The following is a 14,706-nucleotide window of genomic DNA, read 5'->3' as shown; positions in this document are numbered from 1 at the left end:
GAGCACTCAGTAAAAGAAAATGAAAAGAAATTAATAAGGACAACGTGGACTAAAAAGTCACAGAGAAAAAAATAAGTAAAAGCTTATTCCAGCTCTCTCTCTGCACACCCCAGAGTGTTAAATAAGCAATCCCATTAGCCACAAAAATATAATGATGTTATAATAAAACTTGCATTCACTTGTCCTTTTAAGGGTCAACCCCCTACTCACTTTGCCACAGCAGCTCCAACCAGGTGAGTAAGATTTCAACAAACATACTTTTCCTTTGCCGTGTCATTTATTACTGGAGGGAGGGAGAGAGATGTGTTTCCATGAGTGCTTTGCCCCTTTGCCAGCCACTGAATATATGACCTCAGTAGAGTCCCAGGCAGTTACTTGCCCTGGCATTAGCAGGGGATTGCGGGTGCCAGGGCATCACCAGCGCTCCTCCTGCTGCACAGTTCCCTCTGCTGGGTTACGGAACACCAAGAGTTCTCTCTTTTTGGGAAAGCTGACAGCTTAGAACTCTTGAAAATAGTATATTGAAAAAAAAATAATAAACAGTTTTGAGTTTTTGTCCTCTGATAATTATAATAATATGAGAAATAATATACTGAATAAATTCAATAATAAGGAATCTGTGTTACCTCAGGAAAAAAGTTCCGTTCCTACCTTAGATTGGAAGTACTGCAATATTCAGCATGCTTGCAGACATCAAGGCTTGCGGCTTTTCCGTGTTCCTTGTATACCTTTGATTACAAAAGGGAAGAATTTTAGCTCTGTTCGCTGAATCTGCTAAAACAATCCACAGAACCCTGTCTTATTTCTTACTGTTAAGTCGTGCAATAGTTGACTTATTAATATTGGCCGTCTTGTTCCTAATTATTGCTGCTTTCCAAAATTCTCAACTGAGGCAGAAAATATTAAAGGGAAGTATTTTTCTTTATGTGTATAATAATATGTATAAATACTTATACACTGAGAGAGCAAGGTCATAACCGCTTCCTCTGTATATACGGTTTTGCTGCAGACTGGGTATATTTTTATACAAACAGGACTTGTTTTAGAAGAGTTTGCAAAATCCTGTAAGTAACGTCATCTTTCTGTGCTAGATTTGTGTTCTAGAAATGCTGCTATGGGGGTGCTGGTCTGTGGGGAGAAGAGTCCATCCCTGTAGTATTTTTTGGAGTTAAAACACTGATCTGTTCCATGTCCTGTTGTTTTTTCCCTGCTAAAACCAGGCTTGTGGCTGTACCTGTTTTGTGTCTTTAAAGCAAAACCAAATTCTCTGACAGAAGCTGAGTTTTCCACTGGTTGTATTTTCAACCCTTGAAGCATTCAATTTCTGACAGTGGAATATGATACTTAAAGCCATAGACATTAATTATTACCCACTGGAGGTTGCACTTTCAACCCATGGGACATTAATTTTCCTGATATACAGAAAATTCCAGCCTGTTAGTTTTAATTAAATATTTCAGACATACATTTTCTTGTAAATGGACTACAGTTACTTGTTCTTTACCCTTGGTATTTGGCTAATTCTGCATATAATTATCAGCTTATTTCACAAGCCTTCTACAAAGCACTTTCCTGTTTGGAAATCCATTCAGTTGTTATGTATTTGTCATTAAAAAAAAAAAAAAAAAGAAAGAAAAGAAGTTGTCTTTGCCAATCATCGGCCAACGTTGTCAAGAGGGAGATGGAGAAAAATATCTTTCAGGTTTTCTTGGGAAGTGAAACTATAATAAACATTACTTATCCGTCCCTTCCCTCGCCAGCGGATTGATGCCTCTTAAGCGTTTATAATTACAGTGTGAGACCAAGCGGGATGAACAGTGGACCTGTGGGTGATGGTGAGGGTGGTTACTCAAATATTATTGTACAGAAAGGTTGCCAAGCGAGGCACGGCAGAGAGCTTGCCGCTGTGTTTCCAGGAACCCGAGAGAACAGGGGAAGGCTGGAGGGTGAAGGCGTTGGTTGCTCCCCAGATCCTGGCATGGCCCAGGCTCCTCTCCCGATGGGTGTAGCAAATGCAGTTTAGGAGAAGGACCATGCCGCTGGATTTGGGTCGCATATTATCTCAAGTCTTTCCCTGGAGGCTGTGTGAAGGAAGCTGGTATCTACATTTTGCCATATGAAAAGGTGGAAAGGCTTTAATGCTGTTTACAGAAGTCTCTCTGCTGGGGATCTACCCTTCCAAAGCTGTTTTAACATGTGAAAGTGCAGTTGTGTATTTCAAAGTGATCCTGGGAAGGGAATTTGGACTTTGCAATTCCTTGGTTGTTGTTTGTTTGGTGGTTTGGTTTTTTCTTGTTTTTTTTTTTTCTTTTTTTTTTTCTTTTTTTTTTTTTTTTTTAATGAGGTTTTATTCAGTTTGGTTTAGGTTTTCTTGCTCCTGCTGCAAAGCAGCATTGCATGAAGGCAGTGCTTTCTGTTAACTCTTGCAGCCCAGACCTGAAGAGTTTCGGGTCCCAGGTAGCCCCCCTCGATGGTTGTGTGCCCTTGTCAGCATTATGGTTTTGTCAGAAAGCTCCATCCTCTGATACTATCTTGTTCTTCTCCTAAACAATTAATAAAATGAAGACAAAAGGCCTAAAGGTTTAAAATATGTAATTATAGTAGTAATTTAGAACTAGGAAAATGCTGCAGAAACCAATTACAATTATACATCTCAGTAATGACTGACTTGGCCAAATATATATGTTTTGTGTGTGAATTCCACAACAGATTCCAAGAGGACATGCTTGAATATAGGGATAAATTAATTCTAAATGCTGAGTGCATCCATATTAGACGTAAGTGTTGCTCATCCACCTAGTGAACAGGAACCTCTATTGTATGGCCTGTCACAGCGTATATTTGGAGCAGCAGGGCAGGCAGTAACAAGCATCTGAGGAAGAAAGCTTGGATAGTTCTAAGGGATGTTTTTGAAAAAAAGTGTTTTGTACCTCATCATGCAGCAAAATATATTTAGTTCCTTACATGTTACAGGTGTCATGTGACTTGAATTGATTCAGGCATTTCCTACAGAATTGTAAATGACCAGCTGAGGTCAATGCGGTTTTCTTTCCTGGTCTTCCTCTCTTCCCACTGGTGAGACTTAGGTTCTGTTCACAGCTTGTTACTGGGTGTGCTACCAAGGTCCCTGACAGACATCACTCCAAACCCCATTTGGGTTGGCCATGCCTTTTTCAAAGAGAGGGTGTCTGGCTCTGGGTGTGACCCCCATGTGTGATCAGCCAGAGCCCCATCCCTCTGCAGTTCCCCAAGACTCCGCTGCAGGCCCTGCCCTCTCCCCCTCTTTGGGAACTGCTTCTGACATTTGCCTCTTGAACCTTTTCTGGAGATCCCTGTCTGCTGGCTGATGGATGGGGGTGTCTCTCAGCCTGGGATGCTTCATGCAGCCAAGAGGTCTTGTCACCTCTGAGGGCTTTTTTCTTCCTACTGGTGGTGAGGAATGGTCGTTTCGTCACTTCTTTTAAAACAAAAATAGTGTGCCATGACTGTTCATTCTATCCTTTTCATGAGAAGACAAACTTGTACCTTACCTACATCAGAGAATGAAAGTGCCTATCAGTCCCCTAGCTCCATGGTCGTGTCCAGTGATGCTACTATACACTCTTTAGTAACCTGCAGAGGTTTTACTGTGCTGGTTCCCAAAATACATTGGTTCTTTTGGAACAAAAGCTACACACAAATGAGCCTTTTCATTAAAATATTGAAAACACAGTGCCTGCAGAATATTGCAGAATGTAACAGGTTGTTACAAGGCTCTAAAATTGTCAGTAGTATTTCACACAGTGTCCATGTGACGTATTGCAAGTGAACTATTTCCAGACCATTTTGTTTACAGTTCAGATGTTGGAAAGAATCAAAAAGTACTTCCACATTGCACCTACAGTATAAACACATACACGAAATCAGTCCCTCCTGCTGTTTTCATTGGGAAACCACCAGTGACTCAGGAACATTTTGCAAACCCAGTGCACAAGCACAAAGTATATTTCGTGTTACTTTGGCCAGGGGTTGTTTGGAGTTTTCAGGCCTTTCTACTGCTCTAACTAAAGCTGTTTTGTGGGGCACATGTATAGAAAACTTGTGTGCGCGCAGCGTTGATGTTGCAAGAACTGTTGGCAAGCGGATGCTCTCTCATTGTCTGCGTGGTTCTGACAGGTCGACTCTAAAAACTGAGGCACTTTTCCTGATTGTTTTAGAGTATGCTAATTCATACCTGCCACAAACAGTTTTTACTATGAAACTGTTATCTTGTGTTGAAATGTTATAACCTTTGTATCCCCAGCTACTTATTCCCACAATGTGCTGCCCCCTCAGCCATGTCTGTCCAAGTGTTGGTTGCAGTAAATGGCATCCAAAAAATGAGCTGACTTTGAAAACAAGCAGAAAACAAGTAAACAACAACAATTTCCTAAGAGCAACTTCCAAACTAATCAGGTTCATCATGCAGTACCCGGGAAAGCAGACTGAAATCAATCAAGAGGGTTGGTGTATCTGGTGGGATGGCATCTGCTGATGTGGACTATCAAGAGAGATGTCCAAAATAATCGAGGGGCTGTCATCCCATGAGACATGGATTTGGGCAGCAAGGCTGGTGTGATGGGCTCATTCCCTGGCTTCTTCCCCACCACCTCCCCGGTTGTTCTACTTAGAAGTTTCTGAGGCTGTGCTGGAAAACATGCAGCTTAAATTGTGGTTTGAAACCAGCCCTTTTCTTGCAAAGTGAAGCCACAGAGCTGCTTTGGTGAAGTCATTGTGAGGTGATTTTGCAGCTTTGGGCTGTTTGAGCTGAGCTTGGGGTGACCCTGCCACTCACCTCTTGTTTCCTCTCCAGAATCGGCCGGCTTTTCGATGGCACGGAGCCCATTGTCCTGGACAGTCTCAAGCAGCATTATTTCATCGACAGAGATGGGCAGATGTTCAGATATATCTTGAATTTTTTAAGGACATCAAAACTCCTCATTCCTGATGATTTCAAGGTGAGATTTCAAGGTATTTTGTTTGTACATTGGTAAAGTAAGTATCTGGTCTATAGTCAAAACAGAGCCCTAGACAAGGTGGGCTTGTAGAGCATGTTGCTTCATTTCAGGTGCGTGGCAAAAGTAAGCATGGGCTTGCCAAAGTGGCATCTATCAGCCTTTCTTAGAGTGGCATCAATACTAAATTTTCACCTCCTGGCTCTAACATAATGGAGCAACCTTGCCATGTTTGACTTAGGGAAATTAGATATGGTGGGATGCTGAAAGAAGCAGAAAGGATGTTTCTATCTGGAGCTGACTGCTCATGAACTTTGCTGATTACTTGTCCTCTTATCCGCTCTTATGCTTCACCTCTGATTGCAGCAGCTCCAGCTTCCACTCCCATGCTGAAATTCAGAGAATGGTGTAGGAATCACAGTATTGACAAAATAAACTGCACACATGGTAATATTTGAGAATTAAGTCATAAAATATTTTCTTCCTCAGACTCTCGTATGCACACTGAAAGTTTAATTTTGGAGTTTTAGAGAAGTCAGGGATGAACAGTTCCATGTTTATTATTTAAACTTGAATAAAGAGCCCTTTTTTTTTTTTTAATAACAAATTAAATTTGTGGTAGTTCACCATGTTAGACACTAGGCTTCAGAGGCAGAGCTTCACATTCCATGTGATGTTCTGTGTTTATCCACTTGTAGATATGTGGGCGTATATGTGGTGTCAGCAAAGAGAGCGCTGGAGACCGCGGCTGCAAACAGAACAGATCTTTATCGTTACCTAATGAATGCAGAGCTGCATAGCTGGCTGTGCCATTAGTTCACCATAGGAAATAGAGCAACTCAGATTGAGCAGGAGAGGTGATGAGGGGAGGGCTGGAGCAGTTTGCACTGTGCGATCTATTATCCCTCACATCTGGGACAGATTTTCAGCTGTTTGGGGCATAAAAGTCATGAGGTTGAGTTCAGGAGCCGTATTGCAGCAACCATTGAATCATCTGCTATAGACCCGTCCTTACTTCTCCCAGGCGTGACAAGGTTTAGCCCTACCTGAATAATGCGGGGGTTTGGAACTAGCCGATAAGCATCACATCCCTCTTTTGAAGCCTTAGCATGGCTTTGTGCTGCTCTCGGCACTTGTCCTGAGGGTAATCGGAAATACAGAAAAAAAGGAAAAGCCACCTTCCATGCAGTATTAAGTTATATATGCAGAGCCTTTTAAATACATAAATATACTGTAACTGTGCTGAAATTAAAAATGTAACTCCTGGCAAGTTCACCCAACCAACATGATGTTCAAAGGGGGTGTCTTTTCCAGTTACGCTTTAAGGTGTCCAAAAGATAGGTACTTAAAATGAACAGAGGGGCTTGTTCTTTAGAAATATATAGATTAGGTGGCTTTTTTTTGTTACACAATAAATGTAAGCAGTATTTTGAGCCTGATTTAGGTGTCCCATTCTCATAAAGCATTCTGTCCGTAGCTCAAATTCAGGGCCATATTGACTGTTAGCAGTCTTCCTTTGTTGTCATCCCGTTTCCTAATTCTCATGTATTGCTTTTCTCTGTATAAATATTTTCAAAATGGTCTTACACTATTAAACCTAGAAAAACAAGATTTTTTAATTTTTTTTTTTAATTTAAAAAATGGCAGTAGGCAGACTCCAGATCATCAGTTTTAAATTACTCCTGTATTGGCTGTACTTAGAAATGCATTCTCTCTGCTCTGGCATTTGAGGCAATGTAGTAAACAATACTGTTAGCAAAATGGGGAGGTATTAAAAAATACTTAATTTTTAAAATGCAGTAATATGTGCAATTCATTATGCAAATATCTGAATCATTTTACACTTAGAACCATTGCAGGCTCCCTCATTTACATTCTTATACCTGTTACAATGCCTGCTAGTATTGCTGTAAGACGTGATGGATCCTAGTGATGAATTTTGTGAATCCTGATTGAATTCTGTTCCATCTGTTCAATGAAGTCATTATTCTATGACATCACTGTGGGGATAAAATACAGGAAAACGTGGGATTTTTGCCTGGATTATTCCGTAGCAGGAGGGAGTTGAGCAAGTATAGCTTCACTCTCCCCTCCCAAACGCTGCTGTACCCAGTCTATTTCAAGTGGCTGATGGTTATTTTTCGCTAGCACTGTTATTTTATTACCCCTTCGTACACAGTAATTATGAACTGTGTCCAAAGGGTTCCAGATCTAGAGCAACGTTAGCCTGAATAACCATATCCATTAAGCAGTACATAAGAAATGCCTCTTTCTTAACTGTGCACAGTAATATATGTGTCTTTCAGGACTACAGTTTGTTATATGAAGAAGCAAAGTATTTCCAGCTTCAGCCCATGCTAGGAGAGATGGAAAGGTGGAAACAGGACCGGGAGAGTGGCCGCTTCTCGAAGTCTTGTGAGTGCCTGGTGGTACGAGTTGCCCCAGATCTTGGAGAGAGGATTACACTGAGTGGCGATAAGTCATTGATAGAAGAAGTGTTTCCAGAAATCGGCGACGTGATGTGTAATTCTGTCAATGCCGGCTGGAATCACGACTCGACGCATGTCATCCGATTTCCACTGAATGGATACTGTCACCTCAACTCAGTTCAGGTAGGAAGTCACAAATGCATTTTTTGGAAGGGAGCCTGCTGGCCAGGTACCACTGGGTTGACCCTGATCCCTGGAGTATTTTGATGAACAAAATCAGATAGAGGCTTTGAGCTAGTTACTTACTTCTTTGGGTGAGGGCTGCTTTCTTAATTCACATATACAATCACTAAATCTCTTTGCAAAACAAGCTACAGTAGTGTTAAAAACCTGCTTTAGGAGGTATGCGTTTGCCTCAATATAAAGACACTGTATATTTGGATAAACATGTTTTTGACTTTTGAATTGCAAAGCAACCGTTTAGGCTTGTTTCCAGTCCCTTGCGCTGCTTGTTATAAATTTTTTTCTGGATTGATGAGAGGGCACAGCGACATCTCAAGCCAGGGAGGGAAGGTGCCACATCCTCACAGAGGTGTTTTGAGGGTATTGGGCTGTCACTTCACCTGAGAAAGGTAGTGGAGATCTGCTCTTGTTTACCAGAGTCTACAGAAGCTCTGAAACTAAATAAGAACAGAGAAAAAAAAAAAAAAGTTGAAGTCCCAGTCTCTTATTCTGAGGAACTGATTGGAAAGGGGAGTTGATGTGAGATGAGTGGGCAGTAGCATTGGCCAGCTGCTGAAAGGAGAGCCACACTTGCACCGAGGCAGAACACAGCCAGCTGCCTCCTCCTTCCTGCTGAAACAGGACCGGGTATTTCTGGGGAAGGGAGCAGCCTGCAGCCACAAGAGAAAACATCTGTTGAGTCTTGCCTTCATAGAGGGAACTTTGGCTAGGCTTCCTCTGCAGTCCCTCAAACTGGGATGTCCTAGAGGGGCTTTGACGCCCTCAATGTGAAGGGTGCAGTAGGGGGAAGTTATCGTAGGTGTGGTTAAAAGGTAGCATGTCATTTTTCTAGTGTTACTGAGGTCTCTTGCATTTGATAAAGACCTCCCTTATACTTCAAGAATAGATCACCATATACTTTTTACTTTGGATGAAAATGTATTCAGTCTTCCTCTTTGCTGAGGTAACAAAAAGCATGCCTACTTATTGCAAATAGGGAACCATCTGTTTCTGTGGTCTCAGGGCAGACCGTCCTCTTTAACTTTCAGCAGTTTCTGCTAATTTATTATGGCATAGTAAAGCATGTAGCAATATCTAAAATCAGTAGCTGTTATGAAATGGATAAGAAAAAATGTGGGAGACAAAAGCAGGTAATTTCTGGAAGAATCGTAATGAACTTAGAAGTTATGGTGTCATTTTTTTAATCCTTCGTGAGTTAAAAACAACCTCATACACCTTTTTCCACCTAGTTAGCACATCCCGCTCAGCCAGCACTTTGGAGCGAGAGCACTTCTTCACATCTGGAGTTGCCACTAGCACTATTGATGCTGTTCTGTTGAGATACACCTCCCAAATGCTGCAGACTCATGAGCGAGTTCTTACACAGCAGAAACTGGCAAGCTGAGCTTGACATTTTTCCATCTGCCAGGTTCTGCTGTCCAGGTAGAGAAGTTCTGCTCTGCTCCTTCCCTGGAGGAAAGGAGCTGAGCAGATATGCCAGCACTTCACACAGGAGTCTGGATAGATAGACCTTTCTAAACCCATCACTGTATGATTAACCCATGTTATGCTTGGACAGTTGTGTCTCTTATTGGCCTTTATGTCATGCTGAAACATCAAAGTTGTTTTGTCATAATAACTAATGCAAATTTAGAACAGCCCTACACGTAAGATTACAACTGAAAACGGATAGAACTTTCAAGGGGGGTTACTTAGCCACATGTCATATGATAGCTGTCAAAGTAGTTGTATCCTTTAGCAGTTTATCTCTTATCCTGATGTTTACTTTTTTGTCACACAAATAATAATTACCAAACATATTTACTGATGTGAAAAACCCAAGTCAGAGTGACAAAAGATGCACAGACTTCAAGAGAGATTATGACCCCATATTGATAATGCTGCATCTTCTATTTTTGGGGGACATAAGCATCTCCCAGTACTAATAACCACATGAAGTGGGACACGGACAACCAATAGACCTAGAGAGTGACGTGGAGACTTAATGATTTGCCCAGGACTGGGTGAGTTTCCTGACCAGTTGCTACCATCGCATTGTTTCTCAGGACCTAAATTCTCCTGCTCTATTTTTTAGTGGCTTGTACTGAGACATACTGAGATATTTTGGCTTATGTTGTTAAAAGCTAAAGATCAGGATAAACAAAAATTGCACAGATGTTTTGATGGTTACTTCAGAGTCTCTTCTCCCACCTCTTCCTTTTTGAGATTTGTCTGCTGTGTGATCAGCCATGCTCAAGTATTTTGGAAAGACATTTGCCAACCTAAAGATGTGGCATGTCTTGTTGTAGGTGTTTTTAAAACACAGCTCACTTCTCCCTCCATCCCAATCCTCTACAACCTTCTGCTGCTCTGCTTGCCCTTGCTATCCCAGCACACATGCAAGCCAATTTGCTAACTAGTGAAATAGCTGGGAAAGACTTGGTAGGCACCTGCTGCCAGCACAGCCCCAGTGAGGTCCAGTCATGTCGGACAGAAGATGCCACATCCTGTGAGGTGCAGGAGCATCAGTCCCCCGTTGGCACTGGTGGCCATCACAGCTGCCGCTGTGGTGAAGCCCTGGAAGGGTGGTCTTCACAGGTCAGGTGAAGGAAGATCAAGCAGCAGCCCAGATAGAGAAGATGGTAAAGTAGCGAAGAGTATGAATGAGGGAAAGAACGCCTCAGCCCTGCAGTTACAGTAAAACATCATGAACATCGAGAGGTCCTCCTTCCCCTCTACTCCGCCCTGGTGAGGCCCCATCTAGAATATTGTGTCCAGTTCTGGGCCCCTCAGTTCCAGAAGGACAGGGAACTGCTGGAGAGAGTCCAGCGTAGGGCAACAAAGATGATTAAGGGAGTGGAGCATCTCCCTTATGAAGAAAGGCTGAGGGAGCTGGGTCTCTTTAGTTTGGAGAAGAGGAGACTGAGGGGTGACCTTATTAATGCTTATAAATATATAAAGGATGAGTGCCACGAGGACGGAGCCAGGCTCTTCTCGGTGGCAAACAATGATAGGACAAGGGGTAATGGGATCAAGCTGGAACACAAGAGGTTCCACTTAAATTTGAGAAGAAACTTCTTCTCAGTGAGGGTGACAGAGCACTGGAACAGGCTGCCCAGGGGGGTTGTGGAGTCTCCTACTCTGGAGACATTCAAGACCCACCTGGACATGTTCCTGTGCGACCTCACTTAGGCGTTCCTGCTCCAGCAGGGGGATTGGACTAGATGATCTTTTGAGGTCCCTTCCAATCCCAAACATATTGTGATACTGTGATACTGTGATACATGGGTAAATAAAAAAAATAGTGGAATAGTGATGTGGAAGCAGGCCATGCTTGTAGCAGCCTGGAGTTGGTTCTGGGAGCTGAGGTCTTTGCACCATTGCTCGTTGAGTACACCCCTCTGCTGCTCCAGGAGCCCTGCCTGACTCTTCCCATTTTTTTTCTTTTCTTTTTGCCATTGTATTTCCCGCTGGAAACAACGTTCGGGTTGTGAAAAGGGAGAAAAGAAGGTGAACAGGCAGAACTCCTTAGTCCCATAATTAAAGTTAAAAAGTCCCAGGTTTTACCACAGGTAACTGTAGCCACAGATCTTTGTGTTCATGGTTGGTTTTTAAGTGTCCAGAAAATATGATGGTAACTTTTACGAAATTATGACTGCAGTATCTGTATTGTCACCACTTAGTTGAGATGTTTGCTCAGCATCCCCCAGTGTCTCCTGTATTTGCCCTTTTGTAGTGTAAATTTTGTTAAGCAGAGAATGTGATTTCCCAGATGTGTTTCTGTGGCTAGAAGAATACTGGATTTGTTGACAGTACTAGAAAATGTATTTCTCTTCATTTTTCTTCTTATTGCTCAGTGGCCAAAGTCAGTAGAAATTAGTCCAGTACAATGAAGCTTAGGGAACCAGTTAGTGGGTCTGTGTCACCACTTTTGTTTCCTATCTGGCTCCATTTAAAAACAGCAGTTAGCATCCTCAGACAACAAATACTCTATTTGTTTACTTATATATCAGTGTTTGTTTCCTCTTTTTTGCAGGTACTTGAGAGGTTACAGCAAAGAGGGTTTGAGATTGTTGGCTCATGTGGAGGTGGGGTGGACTCTTCCCAATTCAGTGAATACGTACTGAGACGAGAACTCAGAAGGACATCTCGTGCACCCTCCGTCATTCGAATAAAGCAAGAGCCTCTGGACTAAAATGGACATGTTTCTTTATGCAAAAAAAAAAAAAAAAAAAAAGGAAAAAAAAGGCAAAGAGAGGAAAAAAAAAAAGGGGGGGGACATTTCATGTGCAGTTTGGACTCCAAACAAGTCCTGGAACTAAAATTGAATAAAAGACACATTTATATCAAATATAGAGACCACACCTGAATTCATATGGGAACATTTGGAATAGTAGTAATAATAATAACCTCAAAGTGTAAAAGAAAACACACACACACACACATATATAAAATATGTATGTATATGTATGTATGTACATATATATATGTATGTATATGTTAAAGGGTAGGAAATGCAACAACAAAAAAGTGGTAGCTGAGGTTGGTGCTGTGACTGCCATTAAGTGTCCTAGGCCTCACTCGGGCCCACTTAACGGTGTACAAGCCATTACCATTGGGGGATACAGAGACTACTCTGCACCCACTTTCCATTGCCAAATGGCCATCGACTTTTTCATGTGTACACACCTTGGCTCAACTTTATTTGCATATGGAAGTTTATGTCTGTCTTTTTTAGAGGTGGATGGGCAGGTGTTCAGGAGATGACCATCCATTGCATTGGAAAGCTAGTCGACTGAAATTTTAAATGTAGTTTGTACAGAAGTCGCACACTTTTTGTCTGCCCTCACAGATGTGAAAGTTTAACTTTTCTTTTGAATGAGGGTTATTTTTTCTTGTTGTTTTTGTTTTGTGTTTGTTTTTTTTTTTTTTTTCCAAAGGGGCCCAGAATAATTAATATTTGGTAGAGATGCTCTGGTTTGAATCTGCTGCTTTCCTACAATTTTTTCAAATTTTATAATGTATTAAATACAATAAACTCTGTTTAAAGTAACAAGGGTCTGGTTTAAGCCAACAGACACAGAGAGGTGGGATTTAGCTCACTGTACTCCAGCACGTGGAGTGGTGGCCGCTCGGGCAGGCAGCGCTGCCTGTGTACGGTGGAGTGAGCTAAAGGCAGCAGATGCTGTTGCAGGCTGCTGGTCTTCCGTCAGCGCTGTCTTTTGAGCTTTGTCCTGGTTTGAAGAGAGGCTTTTGGTCAGATTTAATAACACCAGCTCAGCCCAGAAATGACCGTCAAAAAATGATACCTGGTTCTGTAAACCTTCGATGTAACAGTGAATAGCTGCATCCTTCCCCCTTGACTAAGGAGTTGGCAGCTTCAGCTCTCCAAGCCTTTGCCCTGCTGAGTGTTAGTCAGCCTGTTTCTTTTTAATGTTGTTCATTTCCCTCGTTTAAAGCTAGTGTTCTTCTGCCTAGGGAGTGAGACAGTCAGTCCCTCGTGTTACGCCATCGGCTACATTGCTCTTGATGGCATCGGTAAGTCCATGTTCTGCATTAGATGTCCTGCGAGTTGTTCTCTAGCAGAGTCTCACCGAGGCCACCTCTGCAGCTACCTGGTTCAGGCCGGTGAGATTTTTGCAAAGGTGCCACGTCACGATACCACTGCACAAGACTGTTCATGAGTTGAAGCTTTCACCACCTAAGATGCACCAGCAACCACCACCTTTCCTCCAAAGTATCTTTTTATGCAATATTCCAGAATATGACTGTGTATTCATCCTAGTACGGAAGTTTCTATTGATGCAATGCTGCCGGCGTTCCATTCATTTTGGTGACACTTTCCTATTTATTTAAGAAAAGAAAGAGCTTGTTAAATACATGTAACAAGGTTTTTAATATAGTCTGATAACTCAAAAGCCACCATTTTTTTGGTTTTTATTAAAAAATGTCAGAGGGTGCACTTAAGTAACTCTCTGGCAGCACATATCAATGGTTTTGAAATTATTGAAATGTGGAATTGGGGGGGGCGGGGTAGGAGGGACTCCAAAAATTAAGGTTCTCTAATGGGTTATTGGATCTTCAATGTGATGCTTATTTGTCTATTCACAGTACTGAAACAGCTGCCTCATTGAAAATGTTTGTTTTCAATTAGCAGCAAGTAGTCCTCTTACAAAATAAACAAATGCTTGCTCTTACTGCCCACAATTTGGTTGTTAGTTTGCATAGAAGCTGGAAGGCTAAAACCCTGGGAAATAAATATTTTTAACAGATCTTCAAACTGTTGGAAGTGGTATGAAATTTGTGATGTCGAAAAAGATGCCAGTCCCCATGGGCTGAGTGTACATGGGTACCAGTACAAAATGACGTGATGTTTCAGAGACTGTTTGCTGCAGAAATCGTCCCTATGCTTCCAGGTGGAGCATCACTTTCTGGGGCCTCCATAGTGTACCCAGGGACATGTTTTACACTGTCTGTTAAGCCCAAAGGTATTGTCAAGTCTAGATCTGTCCTGCTGGCCACTGTGTTTACATACAGGCATATGCTCCGGTGCAGGTTGAAGCCAGGGGGGCTGTAGCTCCTTTCTCTGCTGCTTGGTGAAGGAGGTATCCCAAGCCTGCCTGGCCAGGAGGATCAGCAGCCCCGAAACTGGTCCCCCAGGGCCTGCTCCAGCTATGGCAGCATCCACGTTGCCTGCAGCCTTTTCCCAGGCCGGGTGCGGAAGGCGAGGAGCTTTGCCACTGATGCTTTTCACTGTGTTGCTCCCAAAACCTACAGGTTGTGCTCAGCCAGTGGTTTTGCTTGCTCAGCTCATCCCTGTCCAACTCAACACCATCAAGGATACCTTTGTGCTCCTCCCCAATCCCCATCCACCTGGTCAACCTCCCACCAAGCCCACGTTCATTGTTGATGGAGTCAAAAACCAGTCTGAGACCCTGAATGTAACCGTTGCTGTAATTATTATGTGGTCAGGGAGTGAGCGGTCATGAATAAACAAAGTGATGGCTAATGAAAAATGTATGCAGGAGTAAGCTAGATGTAGATTTTTAGAGAGCAAATGAGATTAGGCCTGTTTGCAGTTG

General features: G+C 42.4%; 1 protein-coding gene across 6 annotated transcripts in view; it reads left to right on the top strand.

The window, feature by feature from the left end:
* KCTD1 (potassium channel tetramerization domain containing 1) overlaps positions 1-13,904 on the top strand; it is a 105,874-nt gene extending 91,970 nt beyond the window's left edge. For all 6 annotated transcript variants that reach the window (XM_005511755.4, XM_065053379.1, XM_065053381.1 and 3 more), the window contains exons 3-5: positions 4,832-4,976; positions 7,280-7,585; positions 11,661-13,904. In XM_005511755.4, the coding sequence (XP_005511812.1) occupies positions 4,832-4,976; positions 7,280-7,585; positions 11,661-11,819 (610 nt within the window). In that variant the 3' untranslated portion in view covers positions 11,820-13,904. The remainder of the gene's footprint in view (positions 1-4,831; positions 4,977-7,279; positions 7,586-11,660) is intronic.
* Positions 13,905-14,706: the final 802 nt, after the last annotated feature.

The sequence above is a fragment of the Columba livia genome, chromosome 2 (assembly GCF_036013475.1).
Source record: "Columba livia isolate bColLiv1 breed racing homer chromosome 2, bColLiv1.pat.W.v2, whole genome shotgun sequence".
In the NCBI taxonomy this organism is placed as follows: Eukaryota; Metazoa; Chordata; class Aves; order Columbiformes; family Columbidae; genus Columba; species Columba livia.
Note: the sequence above shows the minus strand (reverse complement) of the source record. Positions and strands in the feature narration are given on the sequence as shown.